This window comes from Oryx dammah, unplaced genomic scaffold (genome assembly GCF_014754425.2).
Source record: "Oryx dammah isolate SB20612 unplaced genomic scaffold, SCBI_Odam_1.1 HiC_scaffold_18, whole genome shotgun sequence".
In the NCBI taxonomy this organism is placed as follows: Eukaryota; Metazoa; Chordata; class Mammalia; order Artiodactyla; family Bovidae; genus Oryx; species Oryx dammah.
The window spans coordinates 46433950-46459099 of NW_024070202.1; the positions used below are offsets into that span (position 1 = coordinate 46433950).

Below are 25150 nucleotides of genomic sequence, written 5' to 3' on the forward strand. Positions count from 1 at the left end.
CACGTGCAGCCAGGGCTAAGGACCAATAGCCCCATCCAGCACCTCATTTTACAGATAAGGAAGCTGAGCCACAGAGTAGGGAAATAAAGACCATCTCAAATCATTTCTAATTATTATAATTTGAAATCAGCAGGTAACCCATGAAAATAGTAATTTCATTCTATAATAGGCTAAATAATCACCTCTCTGATATAGTCTAGGCTTCCTAGGTGGCACAGAGGTAGAGAATCCACCTGCCAGTGCAGGAGACGCAGAGGACACAGGTTCAATTCCTGGGTCAGGAAAATCCCCTGGAGGAGGAAATGGTTGCCTACTCCAAGATTCTTGCTGGAAAAATCCCATGGGTAGAGGAACCTGCCAGGCTACAATTCATGGGGTCACAGAGAGTCGGACATGAGTGAGCATGCACCCACAATATAGTTCTGTTGCTACTGTTTTTGGAAACAGAGCTGTCTGCCAGCCCTGGGAAAGCGATCTGTGTCACCTGCTGGCCCTGGGAACTTGGGTAAACCTCTGTATGCCTCAGTGTCTTCCTCTGTAAGGACATTCATAGTACCTGCCTCGCAGAGATTTGGTGAAAATAAGATAATGCGTGTAAACTGTCTGTCACAGTGTCTGACACCGATCCACTGTGTTTATTCTGATAGTTTGGTTTTATAATTTTAATTGTATTAACACATAATATAGAGCTTATTTGTGTGGTGCAGAGCCATACTCTAACTACTGTACCAGGGTCTCCCTCTGTTCTTATCAACTCTGGGTTGTAATGGGGACCTCATTAAAATCTAGAGCTTGCTCCTTCCACATGTTTAAATGTGACTTCTTTTTATCTGGTAGCTTGCAAATATTTTTAATATGACTGGTGAGGGTTGGTTGGTTGGAAGTTTCTTTTTCCTTAGATTTTTATAATCTTCCTGCATATACTCATATCTCAGAATAAGCAGGGGTGGGATGTGGGAGGAGTTATTCCTTTACATGTGCTGCTCAAAGAGCTCAAACATTATAGCTGGCTCTGTAAACTCAGTGGCCGTCACCAAGGAGAGTCCCTGACCCCCTGATGGAAATTGAGACTCACTCTTTACCATGTTACCCAATTCCAACCTGGCTGCGAAGTCCTTCACTGCGTTGTGGATCTATGAGAGGCAAACTCAGGGCCTTAAAAATGTCTGTGAGAGGTGTCCTTCAGGAGTGATAGAGGGAAGGGACTCCACCAAGGCAGAAAATCCAGTAAAGCCAAGAATCTGCTGAATACAGGGGAATGTAGTCCCTTCAGTTTGTCCACAGGGTGATAAAAATTTCACACCACTAAGCCAGTGAGTGACTGTGTCTGGATCAGAGCACATCTTTATTTTCCTCACCATACACATGGCAAATACAAGCCATGAGTCAAACAAACATAAGTAATAACATTTTATTCGAAGCTAAAATGGGGAGAAATCCTCCCTCATTATTCGAAAACTGTTCCTCTCTGGCTCTCTCTGCTGATGCACTCTAAATTGATCCTTTCCCTCACCAGCTAATTTACAACCACGAGATAACAAACTTTATTATTATTAAAACAATACATTTCAGGTTGTTGTTCAGTCGCCAAGTCGTGTCCAACTCTCTGCGACCCCGTGAACTTCAGCGGTCCGGTCTTCCCTGTCCTTCGCTATCTCCCTGAGTTTGCTCAAGCTCAAGTCCACGGAGTCAGTGACGCCATCCAACCATCTCATCCTCTGTCACCCCCTTTTCTTGCCCTCAGTCTCTGTAGCTATCAAACTTCTCTGGGAAGAATATGTACCTGGGGATGCTTATTTTAAGTAAAATTTAAAAATGAAAAGATGGCCTCAGTAATTCCAAGAAACAGCTCTAAGGAGTGCTTTTTTCAAATTAATGAACTTTATCTTTTAAGGCAGTTTTCCGTTTACACCAAAACCAAACAGAAAATCTGAGTTCCCTCACACTTCCACTGTGTACGTATGCCATGCCTTCTTTCATTGTGCATGTATACCTCAGCTGCTTAAGCCACTTATTGCTGATGGGCACTTGGATTGTTTTTATATCTTAGCTGTTGTCAACAGTGCTTCTGTGAGCATTGGGTGACATGTATCTTTTATTTTTTCCAAATATGTACCCCCAGGAGTGGGATTGCCAGATCATATGGTAGCTCTATTTTTAGTTTTTTAAGGCACCTCCATGCTATTCTCCCTGGTATATGTACCAATTTACATTCCCACCAACAGTGTAGGATGGCTCCTTTTCTCCACACTCTCCCGGGCATTTATTGTTTGTACATTTTTTGATGGTGATCATTCTGACTGGTGTTAGGTGATACCTCACTGTAGTTTCAATTTGCATTTGCATTTCTCTAATAATTAGTGATGTTGAGCATCTTTTTTCTGTGCCTGGTGGCCATCTGTTTATGTTCTTAGGGAAAATGTCTGTTTAGGTCTTCTGCCCATTTTTTTATTGTATTGTTGTTATTTATATATATGTGTGTGTGTGTATTGAGTTGTATGAACTGTATGTATACTTATTTGCAAATATTTTCTCCCTTTTCCAAGGTCATCATTTTGTTGTCGATTTCCTTTGCTATGCAAAAGCTTTTAAGTTTGGTAAGATTCCATTTAAAAATTGTTTTGCTTTTACTTATATTTTTCTTTGGAAGACTGATCTGGGGAAATATTGCTATGATTTATGTCAGAGAGTGCTTCACTTATGTTCTCATCTAGGAATTTCATGCTGTCGTGTCTTACATTTAGGTTTTTAAACCATTCAGAGTTTATTTTTATATATGGTGTGAGGGAGTGTTCTAATTTCACTGTTTTACATGTAGCTGTACAGCTTTCCCTCAGAGAAGACAATGGCACCCCACTCCAGTACTCTTTCCTGGAAAACCCCATGGACGGAGGAGCCTGGTGGGCTGCAGTCCATGGGGTCGCTGAGATTCAGACATGACTCAGTGACTTCACTTTCACTTTTCACTTTCATGCATTGGAGAAGGAAATGGCAACCCACTCCAGTCTTCTTGCCTGGAGAATCCCAGGGACGGTAGAGCCTGGTGGGCTGCCATCTATGGGGTCACAAAGAGTCGGACACGACTGAAGTGACTTAGCAGCAACAGCAGCAGTACAGCTTTCCCTACCCCACTTGTTGAAGAGACTTTTCTCCATTGTATATTCTTGCCTCCTTTGTCATAGATTAATTGATGATAGGCATGTGGGTTTATTTCTGAATTCTTTATTCTGTTCCATTAATCTGTGTATTTGTTTTTGTGCCAGTACATGCTATTTTGATTACTATAGCTTTGTAGTATAATCTGAAGCCTGGAACAATGATACCCCCAGCTTTGTTCATTTTTGTCAGGATTGCTTTGGCAGTCAACAGATGACCAACCACATGAATGTATCAAAAACAAGATGCTTCGTGAAAAAGAAAAATAATATGATTAGTAATAAAATACCATTTACAAAAATTGAAAATAATACACATCAAACAGTGATCCACAGTGTAATATAAAACATACTAGAATAAAAATACACTCATTATTGTGTGTCTGTAGAGTGGGTGAGGAGAATGACGGTGAGAAATGGGGACAAGGGGATTCCACACAAGGAGGCAGTGGGATGTGAGGGGAAAGAACCCAGGCTGTGATATCAGGCTGCCTGGATTGGAGCCTCAGCTCCACCACTTACTAGCTGTGGGTCTTGATGTCTCTTAAGCTTCTTCAGAAGTAAAATGTAGATCATACTATCTATCTTACAGCATCACAGTGAGGTTTAAAAGATAAAATCTAAGTAAGGTACTTAGCTCAATGCTTAATATATCTGGTTAGTATCAAATAAATGTTAGCAATTAATACAATAAAACTTCAGCCTCATTGTGAAGATTGATTGTGGGAACGATGTTTATTAAGGGTAAGAAATTAGGACTGGGGGTGAGAAAGGAGATAGAAGAATTGAGGCAGGAGCAGGCTGAGTATGGTGACAGTTAAGTTTTTCATCCTCCTAATAGGAATCTCACAACTAGCATCAGTCTTCTCACACTGTCAGTTAATGAAATGGACGAGTATCCTCAAGTCTCTTTTAAGGAAAAAAAAAAAAATGAATCATTTGTTCTAGGGTAGGGGAAAACCTGCTTAAGCAGCCTGAAATGTGCATTCATATTACAATATAATGCAACAATTTTACCTTCAAAGAAGCATTCATTCATTCAAAAAAGGCATTTTTGTTTTAAATACTAAATATAGACTCTAAAGACTTTTCACTATTGTGTGTAAAATATCCCTTTCTCTGTTGCTAAAATTAAATTTAAATATACCTTTATACTCTAAAAATGTCCCAAGGGCCAATTACCTAGAATGGTGCCTTGCAAGCAAGGAAAAAAAGAAAACAATGAACTCTATAGATGAAAATCAATAAAATAATAATCATGGATATATAAAGGGGATTGTCATCTATTTCTGTTTTAGCCAAGCTGGACCTCAGACTGTGTCTCTTTCAGTTCTGTACCCTCAGTGCCTGGCAGAGTGTCTGGCATCAGCAGGTACTCAATATTTATTTCAGCTTAGCTAGCTGGGAACTTTCTGCACCCCATCAAAACAAACCCTTGAAATGAAAAAAGAGTGATCAGATATTACACATATTAGACATACATGGGGTCACCTGTCTTTACTGCCTGCTGCTTTTCTCATGTTGAGGGTCTTCTTTCCAGTTTTAGAACCCTCCCTGAGTCTCATGTAAGAGTTGGGTTCTTCAAATAACTCTAAATATTTGAAACACAGAGTGCCAAGTTTCCTTAATCCTAAAATCTTTTTAAGGATTAGAGCAGACTTGTGTTGTCTTGAATAATTGAAGAGGTGCAAGTACAAAATTGTCATTTGAAACATCTCAGCTCACGTAATTCCATGACTATTTCTCTCTGTAATATACTTGATTGACAGATGATTTCCTGAGCCGATTTTTAAGTCGAACTGAGGACAAATAGACATCTGAGGGAATTGCCTTTCACAGTCTTTTGTTAAGCAAGAGAAGATAGAGTGGGCTGAATGCTGAAAGAACTCTCGTTTCCTGAAAACTTACTTTAAAATGCCTGAAGCGTTAATCAAGTCTCTAGATTCTGCCTGTAAAAAAGAATGGTGGAGTGGGGAGAGGTGATGCCACAAGGGATACAGGGACCACTCAGTAAGCTTTCCCTGGGGGAGGACATTACTAAAAAGTGCAGATGACTCTAAGTCAGCCCCACCCCCACCCCAGACTCTCCTTGTAGTTCTTACCATTCCTTTGCTATTCCATTTCTCCACTGTGTGAAGGTATAGGTCTGTGGAGGCCACCACTGACCTTTGAATGATGATCATTTTAACGAGCCTCATAACTTAGTAGTGACCTGCCTCACAAACTATGTCCTGAGGAATAATTCATGAAAAGATTGTGGAATCCTTTGCAGCTACAAAATGCTGCAAAGACTTTAATGAGGAGCAATTCCACAGAGATTGTAAATTTTGTAGCCAAGAAACTAATAAGCAGTTTTTATCAGCAGTTTTTATTCCCTGGTCTCCTGGGTCTACCATGAGGACAGTGCCATGCCAGTCCCTGGGATGCCTGGACCAACACTGTTCAACAGAAATATCATAAGAGCCACAAATATACTTTTACATTTACCTGTCACCACACTTTTAAATGGGCTTCCCTTGTGGCTCAGCTGGTAAAGAATCCGTCTGCAATGCGGGAGACCTGGGTTTGATCCCTGGGTTGGGAAGATCCCCTGGAGAAGGGCAAGGCTACCCACTCCAGTATTCTGGCCTGGAGAATTCCACGGACTGGATAGTCCATGAGGTTGCAAAGAGTCGGACACAACTGAGCGACTTTCACTTCACTTCACACTTTTAAAAGTTGTTTTTTGTGTTTTTGAAAAAGGTGAAATTAATTTTAAGAATATATTTATTTAATCCAGGATATCCAAACTTTAAGTTCAATATGTGAACAATATTGAAAAAATATGAATTAATATTTTTACATTTTTTCATACTAAGTCTTAAAAATTGTGTGTGTATTTTATTCTTGCAGCTCATCTCTGTTCAAGGAACCATATTTGAAGTGCTCCGTGGCCACACACGGCAGTGAGGCCTGATTAGGACAGCACAGGCCAAGGCAGCTATAGCCTGCCTAATACAAGCTATCTGACTTTCATTATAATGTCCATGAGTATATGAAAATGCTCTTAACTTTCCACAAATATTGATGAATCTGACCTGCTGGATTTCCTAGCAGGAACCCAGCTTCAGGGAAGGGAAGAAAAGAAGCATCAGTGTTTTCTAAGCTACTGCATGAAGAAGGACTTAGGTCATCTCATTTGCCCCACAACAAATCTGTGGGGAGGGGAAATGGTCCTTACTTTTCAGAAGAAAAAGTCAAGATCAGGAAGGCCAATGGCTCACCAACATAACATAGCTAGTGCTGACAAAGCAAGGAGGAGAGGAACTCAGTCTTGGCTCCAGAACCCTGGCACTTTCTACTCTATCACAGTCCCTGCTTAGACTTCGCTGGGTAGCTGCTGCTGCTGCTGCTGCTAAGTCGCTTCAGTCGTGTCCGACTCTGTGCAACCCCAGAGACGGCAGCCCACCAGGCTCCCCAGTCCCTGGGATTCTCCAGGCAAGTACACAGGAGTGGGTTGCCATTTCCTTCTCCAAAGCAGGAAAGTGAAAAGTGAAAGTGAAGTCACTCAGTCGTGTCTGACTTGTCACGACCCCATGGACTGCAGCCCACCAGGCTCCTCCATCCATGGGATTTTCCAGGCAAGAGTACTGGACTGGGGTGCCATTCTTGTTCTCAAACTGGTGAGCTTGCAAATTGCCTGGAGGTCTTATTCAAGCACTGGTTGCTAGCTCTTACCCCCAGAGTTTTTGATTCAGCAGGTCAGGGTAGGGCCTTAGAATTTACGTTTTTGACAAGTTCCTAGGAGATGCTGATGTTGCTGGCCCGGAGACCACAATTTGAAAAACTCTGCTATACCATCTGGATGTAATATCTTTAATAGGCATCTGTCTTAAGCTAAGAATGATGCTTCCCTATGCTTCCAGAAACTGAACTTTGTTCTATAAAATTTGCATTTTTGTTCTCTTAGCTACCTTGTAATGTGGACTGCGAAAGATCCACTCATTCAGTTCAGTTCATTTCAGTCGCTGAGTCGTGTCCAACTCTTTGCGACCCAATGAACCGCAGCACATCAGGCCTCCCTGTCCATCACCAAATTCCAGAGTCCACCCAAATCCATGTCCATTGAATTGGTGGTGCCATACAACCATCTCATCCTCTGTCATCCCCTTCTCCTCCTGCCCTCAGTCTTTTCCAGCATCAGGGTCTTTTCAAATGAGTCAGATCTTCGCATCAGGTGGCCAAAGTATTGGAGTTTCAGCTCCAAAATCAGTCCTACCAATGAACACCCAGCACTGATCTCCTTTAGGATGGACTGGTTGGATCTCCTTGCAGGTCAAGGGACTCTCAAGAGTCTTCTCCAACACCACAGTTCAAAAGCATCAATTCTTCTGTGCTCAGCTTTCTTTATAGTCCAACTCTCACATCCATACATGACCACTGGAAAAACCATAGCCTTGACTAGATGGACCTTTGTTGATAAAGTAATGTCTCTGCTTCTTAATATGCTGTCTAGATTGGTCATAACTTTCCTTCCAAGGAGTAAGCATCTTCTAGTTTCATGGCTGCAGTCACCATCTGCAGTGATTTTGGAGCCCAGAAAAATAGTCAGCCACTGTTTCCACTGTTTCCCCATCTATTTGCCATGAAGTGATGGGACTGGATGCCATGATTCGTTTTCTGAATGTTGAGTTTTAAGCCAACTTTTTCATTCTCCTCTTTCACTTTCATCAAGAGGCTTTTGAGTTCCTCTTCACTTTCTGCCATAAGGGTAGTGTCATCTGCATATCTGAGGTTGTTGATATTTCTTCTGGCAATCTTGATTCCAGCTTGTGCTTCCTCCAGCCCAGCATTTCTTATGATGTACACTGCATATAAGCTAAATAAGCAGGGTGGCAATATACAGCTTTGACGTACTCCTTTTCCTATCGGAACCAGTCTGTTGTTCCATGTCCAGTTCTAACTGTTGCTTCCTGACCTGCACACAGATTTCTCAAGAGGCAAGTCAGGTGGTCTGGTATTCCCATCTCTATCAGAATGTTCCACAGTTTATTGTGATCCACACAGTCAAATTCTTTGGTATAGTCAATAAAGCAGAAATAGATGTTTTTCTGGAACTCTCGCTTTTTCAATGATCCAGCAGATGTTGGCAATTTGATCTCTTGTTCCTCTGCCTTTTCTAAAACCAGCTTGAACATCTGGAAATTCATGGTTCACGTATTGCTGAAGCCTGGCTTGGAGAATTTTGAGCATTACTTTACTAGCATGTGAGATGAATGCAATTGTGCAGTAGTTTGAGCATTCTTTGGCATTGCCTTTCTTTGGGATTGGAATGAAAACTGACCTTTTCCAGTCCTGTGGCCACTGCTGAGTTTTCCAAATTTGCTGACATATTGAGTGCAGCACTTTCACAGCATCATCTCTTAGGATTTGCAATAGCTCAACTGTAATTCCATCACCTCCACTAGCTTTGTTCATAGTGATGCTTCCTAAGGCCCACTTGACTCATCCACTCATTATGACCTTTTTTTATTAATTTGTAATTAACCATGAAATTTTAACCAATAAAATTAAGTATTTTTTTGCAAGCAGGGACACATTCACCTCTTCACCCTGTTCCTTCAGGGATGAGGAAATGATCCATGAAGGTGTCTTGCATCATGTACACATCAGGTAGTATTTTCTAAAGCACTTACTTCTAAGTCATCCCTACTGTTGAAAAATTCATACAGTATCTTTTATTTAAGATGGAGCCCCATCATTAGATATTTTCCTGGTGGCATTTTTTAAAAGCAAGGGATAGTCACTGTGCACTCAGCACAGCTTTGAAAAATCCTATTCAGGTCAGAAATTTAACTTTTTGTATTTTAACCACCACTGCTGTGCTTAAGAAGCAAGAAATTATTTACCTTCTTCTACAGCAAGTTCCACCATCTCTTGATTTATTAAGTGTATTGGGGGCACTTTCAATCTTTCTAGCCATTGACCTCTAGACCTTTTCAGGCTTGCAAGGGAGAGCCCTTTTCTTTCCTCTTATTTATTTTTAATGACTTTTAAGCCCTCTTTTCTAACACAACTCCCAAACCCTGTCAGTATCTGAAGGGAAACAGCAGATTACCTCATTCATATCGTGGAGCCCATCATTTTCAGAAGATGACAGCCAACCCAGATGTACTGATTGGATAGGAAGAGGTCAAACTGATATCGGCACTGAGAATGGAAGACTTATTTTCCTTAAATGCTTCATCAGAAAAATGGGTAGTATCTATGTGTACAAAACCAAAATGAAGGACAGGCTGTGTTTTTTTTTTCCTCAGTCACCTAATGACAGTATAGGTCGAAGTGAGGTGGTGTGGGGCAGTTAGGTGGGAAGGACAACTATGTCTCTCAGTATCTCTATACCTTTCATAAGATGATTTCTTTTTGCTTGTGTTTAAGATAGTTCATCCTTACACCCCTTAGAGCTTTTAAGAAGGAAAGGGCAGGGTTTTGGTGTACCTGGATAATTGAAAAAGGATAAAATTATAATACCCCAATATCACAAAGACATGTTTTGAATACAAACACAGGATACCAATTCAGTCATGTAACTTCAAAGCTTTTCTCTACCATGAACCTTAGGACTTCCTGGCTCTGCTGTGTGCTTCGGTGCTAGTTCTGAAGAACTGGTAAAAGGAAGGTTTGGGGGAAGCTGAAGTAGGAAGAGGGCAAACCAAAGATAAAAAAAGGACTTCAAGAGTTCTTTCTCCTTATAGTATAATTCACAAATGCAGAATTCCTTCATTTGATTTGATCCAGAAGCAAGTATCAGAGTCAGCATCCTACCAGAGTTTTCATTTAATGGCTTCTTAAGTCTGGATTTCATCCTTAAAGCATGAAAAGCCCATGCCCTGAGTGAATAGGCGTGGAAGACCACACTGCAGTCCTTTTGACGGAGGTGCAGCAAGCTCTATGAGAAAACAGCAGTTTGTCTCTAGAACATCACAAGGAAAAAGATTATAAGATTTTGCCAGACACTACCAAAAGATTTTCTAAGCTAGCTGCATTTCCTTGCTATAGGTCAGTGCTTCTCAACTCTCATGTGCCTGTGAATCGCCTGGGATCTGGTTAGAGTGCAGATTCTGATTCAGAGTAAGCTTCAGGCGATGCCAGGACACCACAGTTTGAGCAGCCGGGACCTGGAGGACTTTGTTTCATACCTGACGTGAGAAGGCTAATATCCAGACTCTGAGAGCAGATATGTTCACTGAAGCCAGAAAGGAAGAGAGGGAGATACAGGTAGCAAGGAGGAAAAGTAAGGACCCAACTAAAAGTGATGCAAGGAGAGCCAGGCAGAGCTTGGCATCCAGAGAACAACATGACAAATAGGAGGTGGCACCTCAAGCCAGCAGTGGCAGTTAAGGATGTCGTGACCATAAAGAGGGTGATTGGTATAATGCAGAATCTCAAAACTATCAGATGTCTGTGTGGCGAGCAGCTGAGTAGCAGATTTCTGTAACTGAGACACAGACTCATACTAAGGACAAGACAAGGTTCCATTGACTGACAGTAGGGCTTCAGAAACATGGGGGATATGCAGATTAGCCCACTGAACCCTATCATATCCCATTCCTGGTTTGCTGCATGCCACAGACTGAAGCAAGAGAGCTCACATTGCTCAGATCCTTAGAATTTATGGGGTTGGGTTGGAAGTTGACAGTAGTAGCAGTTATCTCCTTGACCAGTCCTCAGCTTCACAAGTATAAAGAATCTTACTGGTATGCCTCCTGATAAAACCAGTGCAGTCCAAAGCCAGTGGCTGTGGGAGCAGCTTCTTGCTTCCCCAGCTTTCTTGCTTACCAAGTTTCTGGAAGAGTAGTAACTCCCCCAGTGGGCCACTTCTGTGGGGTCATTTGGGGAGTTTTCCTGAAAGTTTGGCTTAAAGCCTGCTCCTCTCCCTACCAATAACCTGGTAAGTACCCAATTCCTGCATAAATCCCTTTCCACTTAAGCTAGTTAGAATGGATTCTCTTATCTACAACTGAACCTTGACTAATCCAGAAGGAATTTACAAAAAGGATACTTAGAGATGTCACCTAGAACTGGAAGAGTAAAGAAGTCAAGACTCAGGAGTAAAGAAGTACATACACAGTACTCTGTCTGTGTGTGTGTGTATCTCTGTCTTTCTCATGCATTTCATTCTTCCTCATCAGTAAACCTGCTTCTTTACTAATCAACCCTTTATACAGGGTGGTTCAAGTTCTTCTGTCTCACATCCTTGTTCAGAAATGAATGACAGTCCTTTAATCCTAATCCCAAATTCCCAAGGGAAAATAACTGATTGGCATGGGTTAGGCTAGACGTCTCCCCCTGGTTCACTTGGCTATTATTTCAAATACAAAGGTTTTTTGGTAGTTTAATAATCCACATTTACCTTTGAAGAAAGTGGGTCTTCCCTAGTTTACAAGACTTGCCCCAAATCACACAACTGTTAAGCAGAAGATTCCAGATTTATACCTATGTCTCCTGATGTCAAATTTGATGCTCATCCCACTGTACTATCACTGTTCCTTTAGTATTTATATCTGTGGGGCACTCTACAATTTACAATGTGTTTTTATATCCTCTATCTCATTTGATCCTTCCAGCAATCTTCATTTTATTGTCCTTGTTTTACAGGCAAAAAAAAAATTCATGCTCACAGAAACTAGGTGACTGTTCAAGGTCATACATTTCATAAGAGCTGGTGCCAAGGTTCACACCTCCATCTTCTAGTTCTTAGAGGAAATAATGTTGGGGTATGGGTGAGGGAAGCTAAAATGTAAATGGAACTCAATTTCATAGGCTATCAGATGAAAAACTTCAAAGACACTTCGTATAATGGGTTCCTTACAAGCATCTGGGAGATGACACCTAGCTTGTTGTTTTGGTTTTTGATGAAGTGTGTGGGGAAAATTCTGTTGAACTCTTAAAATTTTGATAGGTCTAAATGAATGACCATTTTAAGGGAAAGGATTCCAACCTAGTTACAAGAAGGAGGAAAGGTTATGACACCAATAGTTTACTAGGGAGCTGATAAAACACATCTGAAATCAGGTTAGATTATTTTCTTAGAAGTTTAAAGTTCGGCATAGGCTGCAGAATGCTGTTGAATTTGGTATTTGACCAAAAAGACCTTGCTGTGGTTTCTTGCTGTACTTCAAAGAGATGCCTAGATGACCTTCTAATTTTAATAGACCTTGGGAATTATTTTTGTTGGGGAGGGACAGCATTAGCATAAAGGACTCTTTCTTGTCATCACTTTTAGAACTAGTTATGCTTTCCTTTCAACCTAAGTTTTGCAAAGAAAGACCCAAGAGAAATTACAAAGGCATTTTCTGCACCATCTTTAACAGTTACCAAGCTGCTGTCACATACAAAGTGCAGTGCAGGGCATGTAAAAGACCAAATACTTCTTAGTTTTGTAAGCTGCTCCATCATTCCTCCCATGATGACCTTGTGGCAGCAGGGCAGAGCCCCGTGACTCAATTATTGTAATTCTGTCTCAGCAGAGCTTTCAGCAGGTGTTTCCACTCCCCACCATTTATGTGCAGTGCAGATGTGTGATGACTGCCACAGTAGTGGGAGTCCAGCCTCCAGTCTCTTGGGCAGAAATCCTGCACTTTTGGAAAAGTTCTGGCAGCTCTTTCATGGTTGACATCAGGCTCTGTCTACCCCCCTGCACTTCTTGCACTACCTGGGAACTCGTGTAGAACTCCAGCACATTCCTCCATATTTTATAGTCAGCTCCAGTAATTCTCTAAACCCTGGTCTATGGCTTGCTTCAATATCTTTTCTATTATCCCATCATTGTGTAACAAAATTCTTTGCTCTTGAGTTGGCGCAGAAATCCATGGTGACCCTCTGGAATGACTTTAAAATAATTTGTGCGACTCGTGAAGCTGAGATTTGCTGCTATCTTGGTTTTCTAGAAAACAAAAGAAACTTAGGAGAGGTGGGAGATGATGTAAACAGGGAGAAGTGGAGTGATCTACAGCTAATTTGTATTTTCTTGTGAGTCTGAATATCATAGGAACGAGACTTCGGAGAGGCCAGTGTGAAGAGTACCCCCTTTGTCAGCTTGGAAAGTCCAGCCGTGATGGGTGTGAACTGATAATGACAGGATGTTTCACTTGGATCATTTCTAATCATTGTTGATTTTCTCCACCTTGCTCATTTTGTGATGATCCTAATTTGAAAACCAAAATGCTAAATGGATTAAATTTCCTCTGGAAAACTACAGTTGGCTCTCCCTTTAGGATTCTGTTTTGTTGTCAAGTCCATGAAAGATCTGGAAAAAGTGGAATGAAGCCTTTCTCACCTTCTCCATCTGAGATAGCCCCAGAAAAGGACTGCTGGGGTTCCTTGGCCTGCAGTTTGAAAACGACTGCGATACTTCTAGCTTTGTGTGTGATCCTCTGATTCTGAGCCGCTAAGATGAGTCACAAAGTGTGACATAGAGGATGAGAAAGAGAGCAAACAGTTTTTCACTCTACTCCCCAACGTACTGCTCCCATTGTTTTTCTCCCATGCCCCTTTCTTCTCCATTTTTTTGCCTTTATCACTCTGTCAATCTTCGGCAAAGTTCAAACTGTGGGTTTGGGAAACCATACCAGATGGCCCAGAAAAGTCATACTCAGAGCACATAAAGTGACCGTTTGGGGAAGGGAAACTCATTTCAAGTGTTTGCAATCAGTATCTCTGATTGACACCAAATCCAAGGTAGCTTAGTCTTGGTTTGGATACCAAGTTCATACATTTTATTTCCATTATTATTTGCATTCAACAGAGCTAATAATTATGGGAAGCATTGTAATTGCTTGTCTTTATCTTAAGATACTTGGCTTTTCTTTTTAGAAAGCTAAAAGCAAAAATCACTGAATGTCTCCAACTTTTGAATGATGAAATTCTAATCCAAACCAGTTTAAAAATGGGTCAAAGTCCTGATGAAATGGGATAAACTGGGACTTTCTGAAGATGCTGTTTGTCAAGATAACGGTCATGTTCATTCTCTGCAGTCTTCTCACTTAGTGCCTTCAGTATAGAAGCTGTTAGAACTAGAGCTGCTGGGGAGTGGATGGGGCTGAGAGAGGTCATTTGGCCCTGCAGTCAGGGAATGAGCTCTGGAAGAAGTGGGGATGCTGGAGCATTTGTAAACCCAGAGATGCTTCCATCCTGGAGAGGAACTGGAGAGAGTGGCTGAAAATTCTGGTAATACTCAAAGGGACAGGATTAACAGAATTACCCTATCTCTGATATTTTGAGTCCTGGGAAAGCTGGTCTTACTCTCTCCAGTTGGTATTTATGTAGCCTCTGGGCAAAGTTTGCTTTTAGGCTTCTCTGAAATGAGTTTTAGGTACCCTGTGTGTATTTTTAATCTTTTTATAAGATGCCCTCAGCATACTTTTTTACACTACCTTGTCTAAACACCTTTCATGAGCCTCTCAAAGTACAAACTCTAATTAAACCAACTTGCAACTTCCACAGGTGGCAGGGAGTGATTTTGTTGAAAAAATCATGAAAGTTAAATGAATGGACCAAAATATGTCACCAGATCCACAGATTGGCTTTAGAATAAAAACTCAGAGTTCAGTGGCTTCTGACTATGTCTTTCTAACATCACACCTCCAAATTTGAGTTCTTTTTCCCCACTTGCAAAATAATTTTTATTTATACTGTCTTTATGTGACGTGACTTCTAAGGAAATTGTAGAACAAAGCAGAAAAAGAAGACATGAGATTTCCTCTTTACCTAAAAGTAAGCACTCCCAGATTGCTTTCTACCTCTTATCCCCATCACGTGGCATCTTCTGTTCTCTAATACCTAAAGCTCTGAGACAATGACTATCTAAGGAAAGAAAAAGAAGCTTCTGATATCTTTCACATCACCCTCCAAGGAGAAGGCTCATGAAAGACTGAAGCAGACATTCAAACACTCTTGTGATTCTTCTACTAGAAAACAAAACCAGGAACAATGCTTCTTCCTTCCTGTTACTGGGAACATCTCAGATCTTTAGTTTTGATCTTCATGCTTCAGGTCGTCTATCATCTTTAAGGACCAGGACCTGGACAGTTGGCAGCGGGAGTCTGAGACTTTGCTGAGAACCCTCTTCTTGGCACAGTGAGAAAAAGTTGACACCAAAGGACAGCGTCTCACTAGCCTTTTGTGAATTGACTTCAAACACACTCCTGTCTCTGGGGAGTGAAAACCTCTCTGAGTGCTGCCATTTTTATTAGTGACATCAGCAGAGCTGGGCTTCAGCCTGCTCCTTTGCCCAACACATCTCATACATGTGACTAAATGATATGAGATGACAGTGCAGGGAGCCAAGGTCTCTTAGTGTCCCTTTGTCATCCATAGATGCGCCCCTTCCCAGCAGCAGAATCCCTGCTAATTAGCCAACTGGCTGCATTATTTCTATGACTGACAGTTTTCAGACAATGAGAAGTAGGTCCAGTGAGCAAAGTTCATGGCACAAAGAGATTGGTTTGGCTTTTATTTCCAGGAACAGTAGTACTTCCAGCATCCCCCTTTAAGAAGATGGGTTAGTTGCCAATTTCTAGCAAACTAAAACAGCCCTCTCTCCAGTTGCCTGTTATGTTGCACTCCAGCTGCACTGCAATCCTTCATACAAATATTTATCAAAACATCCAGTTACCTGCATGCACAGTCACTGGATTACATGAATGAAATAAAAAGACATGATCAGACAGAACTTCCCTGAACACCAGCCTGCAAGGTTCTGTCAGCTATTAAACATAGATGCGGATTCAGTAGTTAATCCAGGAACCAAATTGCCCTCAGGTATTTGGGAAACAAACAGAGTTGTTAATATCATTTCAAATATCCCAGAGTTTCTCATTAAATACTTTATTTTTTCCATCAAACCAGTGAATACTAAAGGGGACAATCTGCCTTCTGGCTTTAAGTTATTTACAAAACCTGAGTTGAAGGGCATCCAACTCTTCAAGTTTTGGAAAAAAGGCTTTTAAGCAACTTTTCTTACTGTCATAATGAGGTAACAAGAAGAATGGGCTTTAAAGGCAAAAAGACATGTTTTAACAAAATATTAACATTCATTTCTCTTTTGCCTTTCTAAGAACAAGACAGTCTTCCCTAATATAGTCTAAAACTCAGATGCTCCAGATTAGGATTGCCAAAGAAGGTATGCAAACATACCTTGAACCATAGGAAATTTTTGGCAGCCTTTTTGACCTAAAATATGGCAATTTCCTATAGTCTGCTCCAATAGGAAGAAATGGACACCCTTGATATCCAAAATAAATTTTGCACTAACATGGTAGCCTAAAAGCAGTACAATCTCAACAGAGAAAGGATTTTCTAAATGTATTTATTTGACTCATCAAAGCCTAAGTTGTAGGGTTTCCTCCTTTGAGGCCCATCTAGACAGCTGAAGTCATTCTAGTATAAGATATTCTGAAACCCCAACAAACTGTAAGAGTTATGAAGCAAAGATGAGTCAACAAGAAGGGCTGCATAGTTTCTTTAGGAAACCTAAAGGAAAGAAATATATCATTCTCTAAAGTGCTATGAATGGGATAAATTAGATGACTCCAAACAGAAGACAGGAATTAAAAAATAAGCAACTTAAAATTCTGAGAATCTTTAGAGGCTGAAGATCACTTTGAGCTAGGGTCCAGGGAGCCAAAGAAGTGAAACTGCAAACAGAAACCGGTTCTATGAAACATTGCTGCATTACACACCTACTTGTGATCTCAATGTAGAGGAGATAAACATTAGAGAAGTAGGCCAGTAACACTTCCATGTATGTATGAAAGCCTTGCTGTGAGAATATCCAAGTGCTGGGCTTCATAATACTTGCTTATTGAACTTCAAAACATTCTCAGGAGACTGGAAGAGCACAGACCATAATGGCACAAGTATAATCTAGCCACATAGAATGGCAAACATCCAGCACATATCCTCCAATTCTCCCTTTCCACGCTCATTACAGACATCATTAATCAACCCTGCCCCTCATCCACCTGAGCCAGAAGGAAGTCTCAGAATTCTCCTCAGCATCAACTCCAGACAGCCACTACCAAATAATCTGAAACAAAACCAGAAGTGAATTTTCTGGTATTTTTGTTGCCCCTGTGAGTTCCTTTTCTGTTATCTTTGTTAAGACTGCTGTCTTCCCAGGATGATCTCTCACCCTCGTGACTTGCATCTTCTGACTCACCTGGCCCTGACCTTCCTCCACTAGAATGTAAGTTTCTTAAGTGCAAGCATATTCCTTCTGTTCATTGATAAACTCTCAAGTCCCTAGAACAATGCTTGGCACAGGGTTGGAGGTCTGCAATTACTGATTTAATCAATCTTTGCTTGAAGCTCACACATAACCTCCGTAATGAACTATTCTCAGCCCTTCCACCTGAGATATTTGAAAATTTTTTCAAATTAGTGTTTTCATCCTCTTTGGATAAATTCTGAGAAGTGGAATTGCTGGATCATATGGTGGATCTATTTTTAATTTTATAGAAACTTCTGTAATGTTTTCCATAGTGGTTGCAACAATTTACATTTCCACCAACACTGTAAAAGGGTTCCCTTTCCTCCATATCCTTGCTAACACTTGCTATTTCTGCTCTTTTTGATTACAGCCATTCTTGACAGGAGTGAGGTAATAGCTCATTATGGTTTTGATTTGCTTTTTCATGATGACTACTGATGATTACTGATTATATCTTCATATGCTTGTTGACCATCTGTTATGTCTTCTTTGGAGAAATGTCTGTTCAGGTCCTCTGACGATTTTTTTAAATTAATATATTTTAATTGGAGGGTAGTTACTCTGATGACTTTAAAATCAAGTTTTTTTGGGTTTCACTGTTGAGTTGTGTGAGTTCCTTATATATAAAGTAGTAGTAATGGTAGTGCTCAGTCATGTCTGACTCTTTGCGACTCCACGGACTGCAACCAGGCTTCTCCATCTATGGCATCTTCCAGACAAGGACACTGGAGTGGGTTGCTATTTCCTACTCCAGGGGATCTTCTCTACCCAGAGGTTGAACCCATGTCTCCTCCATTGGCAGGTGGATCTTTATCACTGAGCCACCAGGAAAACACTCTTTATACATATAGGTATAATATTAGCCCCATATTAGGTATATAATTTGAAGATATTTTCTCCCACGCATTAGGCTGCCTTTTCATTTTGTTGATGGTTTCTTTTACTGTACAAAAGCTTTTTAGTTTGATGTAGTCCCAGTTACTTATTTCTACTTTCATTGCCAAAAAAAAAAAAAAATCACCAAGACCAATGTCAAGGAACTTACTGCCTGTGTTTTCTTCAAGGAGTTTTATAGTTTTACTTTTTACATCCAAATATTTAATCCGTTTAAGATTAATTATTGTATGTGGTGTGAGATATTGATCCAGTCTCATTCTTTAGCATGGCTATCTAGCGTGGCTATCTAGTCTTCCCAACACCATTTATTGAAGAGGACGTCCTTTCCCCATTGCATACTCTTGACTCCTTTGTCATAAATCATATATGAGTGGATTTTTTTCTGGACTCTCTGTTTTGTTCCATTGATCTATATATCTGTTTTATGCAAATATCATACTGCTTTGATTACTATAGCTTTGTAACATAGCTTGTAATCAGGGAGCATGATGCCTCTAACTTTGTTCTTCTTTCTCAAAATTGCTTTGTCTGTTTGTGCTCTTTTGTGGCTCCACACAAATTTCAGATTGTTTGTTCTGTGTCTGTGAAAATTTTCATAGGGATTGCATTGAATCTATAGATTGCTTTGTGTAGTATGGACATTTCAACAATATTAATTCTTCTAATCCATGAGCACATAATATCTTTCCATTTATTTGTGTAGTGTTCCTCTTATTAATGTCTTACAGTTTTCACTGTGTAATACTTTCACTTCTGTGGTTAAATGTGTTCCTAGGTATTTTATTCTTTTTGATGCAATTGTAAATTAGATTATTTTCTTAATTTCTCTTTCTGATAGTTCATTACTAGTGTATACAAACAGATTTTTGGCTATTAATTTTATGTCTTGCAACTGTACTGAATGTATTTATTTGTTCTAATATGGGTTTGGATGGAGTATTTAGGGTTTTCTATTAATATATATCATCTTATCTCATATGCAAACAGTGACAGTTTTGCTTCTTCCTTTCCAATTTGGATGCCTTGTATTTCTTTTTCTTGTCTAATTGCTATGGCTAGGACTTCAAACACTTTGTTGAATAAAAGTGGCAAGAGTGGGCATCCTTGTCTTATTCCTTATCTTAGAGGGAAAGCTTTTGCCTTTTCAGCATTGAGCAGGGTGTTAGCTATGTGCTTGTCATATATGACTTTTATTATGCTGAGTTATGTTCCCTCTATACCCACTTTGTTGAGAGTTTTTAATCATAAATAGATGTTGAATTCTGTCAAATGCATTTTCTGCATCTCTGGAGATGGTCGTAGAATTTTTATCCATTATTTTGTTAATGTATCACATTGATTGATTTGTGGATGTTGAGCCATCCTTGCAACTCTAGAATAAATCCCACCTGATCATGATGTGTGATCCTTTTAATGTAATGTTAAATTTGGCTTGCTAATATTTTGTTGAGAATTTTCACATCTGTGTTTATCCCAGATATTTGCTTAACTTTCTTTTCTTATGGCACCCTTGTCTGGTTGTGGTATCAGGGTAACACTGACCTTGTAAAAGAAGTTTGAAAGTGCTTCTTCCTTTTCTATTTTTTTGGAATTGTTTGATTAGAATTAGTATTAATTCTTCTTTGATTCTTTGGTAGAATTCATTAGTGAGGCTATGTGCCATGCACTTAATGTTTGTTAGAAAGTTCCTTAATTTTATTTTTTATTTTTATTAGTTTCTATTTTATCTTTTTTTTTAATATCCTAAAATGACAACTTCCCTGCTGGCCAGTCATTTAAGGCTAAAAATAACTACTTATATTCATGGTACTTCCATGCCTATTATTATTATTATTATCTCATCCCAGAGGGATAGAGTGAATTTTTTTTTACCTCCATTTGACATATGAGAAAAATGAGGCATGAAAAAGGAAACTGGCTTGCCAAAAATCAATCAATTATTAATAACACACTGGCTATTAGAACCCAATTCTTTTGACCCTAAGTCCTGTACTCCCTCTGCTCAAACTTAATGCCCTTTGTGTGAGCTGTCTCACAGCTTTGCAGTTCCAGGGCATGCAGACAGGACAGCTCAGACAGCACTCAGACTGTTTCCTTGCCCCAGTCCCACAAGGACACTGAAACCCATACAGTGGTATGAATTCCTATTCTGATGCCACCTCAGCTCACTTTTCAAGGAAGAGGGCAGGCCCTGCAAAGTAAACAGAAACATCATGCAGAGATAAAATAGAAAGCAAAAATCTCATTTTCTTGCTGCCTTAAGGTAGAGAAGAAAGCATCCTTGAGGCTCCTCCTTCCAAGAGTGGGTTCACGTCCAGAATATATATGACAGCCTCCTTCCTGAGACGGTTCCTCCTCTCAAGGCAGGCACATCACAGGTTCAGTGGGTAAGACACATGACTCAGGTTTCCATCCTGCAATCAGATATATTTTTAACTCCAAGTTTTGTGCAGTTTGACTAACACTAACTTTATCGGGTAATTACCTTATTCAGAATCCTGTTAACAGCACTGTCGACAAGAATGTCAGCTTGCTATGAAAGATGTGCTTGCTGACAGCAACACAAAGCAAAGCTGAGGCAGGTATTTCTTTCAACCTATTTATAAAATTTTATGAGTAAGTCATTTTCTCCCTTATGGGCTTTCCCTTCTAGTTTGCATGGGATCATAGCTGCTTGAATGTAAATGCAGCTGCCCAGTCTCCCTGTCACCCACACCAGCTGTCTCTGAGCCAGAAAGGGCCTTTGTCGGGGTGGGAGTGGGGGGCTCTCACCCAAGCAAAGACTGGCAGGGCAGTGAGGGGCTGCTGGCTTGGTTTCACCCATCATCCCAGTGAGTTAGCTACAGATAGGCGGGGTGCCACTGGAGGAGAGCCAGGATGGACTCTGCCCTGAGATGGAGGGTGGACATTCCAAGCTGGGTTAGGTCAGCCCTGATTCTCCATATTCATGGTAGGGAAGTCACGGCCCCATCAGCATTGTCCACAGGGGTGTGATGATTAGTATGAGGCCATCAGGATTCTCCAGAGCAGAACAAAAGTGCTCTCTAGTTAATTAAGTTGGAGAAATACCGTACATGCTTTATGCCCCTCTCAGAGAATCACAGAGCACAGCAACATCGAGAAGACTCTGAAAAGTGTCCCCTTTATTATAGGTTGTATTGTGTGTCTTGCCCCCACAACCATATTCACATGTTGAAGTCCTCACCCCCCGTACCCCAGAGTGTGAACTGATCCAGAAATAGGGTCCCTGTAGATATAATTGTTTAGATGAGGTCACACTGGAGTAGGGTGGGCCTCTAATCCAGTCCTTGTAAAATAGGACATTTGGATACAGACCCCCACACAGGGAGAACACCTTGTAACCATGGAGGCAGAGCAGAATGATGCTTCTACCAGCCAAGGAAGGCTGGAGATGGCCAGCAAACCCCTGGAAGCCAGTGAGAGGCCTAGAGCAGACCCTCCTCACAGCCTTGGAAGGAGCCAACCCTGTGGACACCTTTCTTTGGACTGCTAGGCTCCAGAACTGTGAGACAAGACATTTCTGTTGTTTTAAGGAAGTGATACTTTGTGAAGGGAGCCCTAGCAAACTAATATAGAAGGTAAGCAAACTTCCCCGCAGTCACATGGCTATTAGTAGTTAATGGTAGAGCCAGGAAGAGAAGTCAGCCTCTTTGCCTCCAGACCAGGGCTGCATCCACAAGTAACTCTAAAAATGCTCAATGTCACTCCTCAACTTCAGATCCCTTTTGGAATGTGGCAAAGAACTAGAAATGGAAAGAAAGAACAGTGACAGAAAGAAAGAAAGCAGTGCTGCTTCTTTCATCTTCTTACAGGACTCTCATTCATAAAAATTAAAATAATATTGGTATTAGGAGTGGTATTGGTACCGGTGGGCAGTTGGGCGATTGGTCACAGAATTCAGTAACAATGGGGAATGTTTTTGAAAAATTGTTTAAAAGTCTCTTTGGGAAAAAGGAGATGCGGATTCTTATGGTGGGTTTGGATGCCGCTGGGAAAACCACCATCTTGTACAAACTGAAGCTGGGAGAGATTGTGACTACCATCCCTACAATAGGTTTCAACGTGGAGACAGTAGAATATAAAAACATCAGCTTCACAGTCTGGGATGTCAGCGGCCAGGACAAAATCAGACCTCTGTGGCGACATTATTTCCAGAACACACAAGGTCTGATTTTCGTGGTCGACAGTAATGACAGAGAGCGGGTCAATGAAGCCCGAGAAGAACTAACCAGAATGTTAGCCGAAGACGAGCTCAGAGATGCGGTCTTATTGGTGTTTGTAAATAAACAGGATCTTCCCAATGCTATGAACGCAGCAGAGATAACAGACAAGCTTGGCTTACATTCCCTCCGCCAGAGAAACTGGTACATTCAGGCTACTTGTGCCACCAGTGGAGATGGGCTTTATGAAGGCCTGGACTGGCTCTCCAACCAGCTCAAAAACCAGAAGTGACGGGAAGTGCCGCGCTCCCCGTGCGTCGTGGCAAAGTCAACTGGCCTCTTGTGTGTGCGTGTGTGCCTGTGAGGAGCCGAGTGTGGGTGTGTGGCCGGGAGTGGGAGCAGCTTTCTCACATAGTGCCTTATACACGCTCTAAAGAAACCAGTCTTACATCTTAAGAACAACCAGTGTTACACTTTCTACACTACCTTCCATTTCAATAGCTTCGATGACCAGTTTTGCAGTCCATGGGGGAGTCCCAAGGGCTCCCCCATGCCCGAGAGCCAGACTGGTCTTTGTGATGGGAAAGTTGGGGGAGGATGGGCCGTGGACTGCCTTCACTTGTGTGATCTTGGCCCAGGCCTAGGGTCTCTGCACACCTGGGGATCCTGTTAGACTCTGGCATCCTTTTGTTAAAAAAAAAAAGGAAGGCTCAAATTAAAAGGGGCCCTTGCTTACCACAGATGTAAAGTTCAGATCTGAACTTAAGTTATTTTCTAGCCCAGAGGTCCTGATTTAATGTACTTTACTGAGAGAAATCAGTGATCTTATTCTATGAGAAGAAAAAAAAAAAACCCGTAACACTAGACCCTGTAACACTAGAAAATCTTCAAATCCTTCCTTCCTTTGACTCTTATTTGCCAAATGGAGACCCTCTGGGGTGGGCACCCAGCGCGTGGCAAGGCTCTTTGCCAGGGCCACCCTGCCACTCCCCAGGCTGGGTTAAGGAGGGGCGATGCCTTCGTGTTCCTCGTCACCTCTCCGAGGCTGCTGCCCTCACTCCTCTGCTTTGCGCCGAATGTTCTCCGCCTGAAGCAGGAGCTTGGCTCCCCAGATGGAAGCAGAACCATGTACAGTATGGTTAGCTGCTCTTCCTAGAACCACACACCCGGGAGTTCTGAGCGTTTGTGAGAGAATCAAGGGGTTAAAATCTGGGCAATGAGACGCCCGGCAGCCAAGTTGGTTGGTGCTAAATTTTGCCATGAAGGATGTCTCATCCAGGCCACTCTCTGTGGCACTGGGACTCCCTCTTCTGGTTGGCAATCATGGAATTTTCCATGCCATGGAATCATGGCAAACGTGGAAATGTGCTCTGTTATCCTCAAAATAGAGGTAACAACGGCCTGGAAACGAGCTGGGTTCGCTCAGTAGTCTAGAGCTGTTTCGTCCAGACAGCTGTTGTCCAAATTTGTACCTAAGCTCTTCCACGACTACCTTTTAAAACTGCTTTTTCAAAAAAAAAAACCCTCTTAAATTACAGAGGAGGAGAGTGTAAAATGAATTTTATCAAAAGTAAACCTTGCTGATAACCACGAAGTAGCTATGACTCGGAAGAAATTTCATGCTGTGATCAATGTGGAGTGTAATGTTTTTCCTTAAGACATTGACTTTAAAGAATGTTCCTTGCAGTACTGGTAACAAAGTCCAGATTTGATTTTTAAACCATGCAATTAAGTCCTGAGAAATATTTAGATTGTGCGCCTCAAATTGGCAGGGAGTTTGTCTTACACTTTTGTATTTATGCTTAGTGCGTCAAACACTTGTTGATTGGTTGGACAATAAAGACTTGCTTTGGAAGGAGAAAAAAAAAAAAATAAAATAAAATAAAATAAAATAATATTGGTATTAGAAGCTGAACTTATTGAATTTGCTATGTGCAAGCCATGGTTCTAAGCACTTTACATCATTACCCAACCCCAGCTTTGAGTTAGATACTACTGTTGGCCCTATTGTACAAATAAAGGAATTAATGTAAAAGATTGTTAGATAACTTGTTCAGTGTCACTCAGCTAAGAAGCAATGGAGTCAGAATTTGGTCCCAGTCAGTCAGTCTCCAGAGCCCAGTTCCAGCCACTTTGCTGTTCACTTTGCAGAGTCTTTGCAATCTGAGGTCAAATAAAACCTTTTGCTTTTCCAGGGCTTAAACCTCAGTAAAGCCTCTAAGCGAATGCCCATCACTAGGCCCCAGAGTTTTTCCAGAATGTGGGCTTTATTGACAAAGAGTGCTTTGATTACTTATATTCTGGACTTTGAGATATGTTTTGTTTTATTCAAAAACTTTTGTACATTCAGTTCTTTCTGACCATGCTCTTTAATGGAGTTTTGCTCTGAGGATCTCTGTTTGCAGTACGAGGAGCATGCTGGATTAAAGACCTCATTCAGGAGGCAAAATATGAGTCTTAGCACCTTTATGCATTAATGCAGAACTGTACTGTAAAATTTCCACTTGCCCTGCCTCTTTGATGCAAATGCTGAGATGTCAGCACTGGTGTTACAGTTACAGTACATCGCTGGGTTTTTCTGCGGCAGGCTCAATTTCAAGGGTCCTGCCGCATTGTTCATGCACATGTCAAAGGTTGGATTACACCAAAGCTCAAAAACAGGATAA

At 41.1% G+C, this 25150-nt stretch overlaps 2 protein-coding genes across 2 annotated transcripts in view; both read left to right on the forward strand.

Moving 5' to 3' along the window:
• The window catches only part of LHFPL3 (LHFPL tetraspan subfamily member 3), a 596059-nt gene that overhangs the window by 446688 nt on the left and 124221 nt on the right, over positions 1 to 25150 (forward strand). The window lies entirely within an intron of this gene.
• LOC120878159 (ADP-ribosylation factor 2-like) lies at positions 22181 to 24344 on the forward strand. Its single transcript, XM_040260784.1, has one exon. It carries the CDS (start codon positions 22231 to 22233, stop codon positions 22774 to 22776), a length of 546 nt encoding a protein of 181 aa, XP_040116718.1. The 5' UTR covers positions 22181 to 22230; the 3' UTR covers positions 22777 to 24344.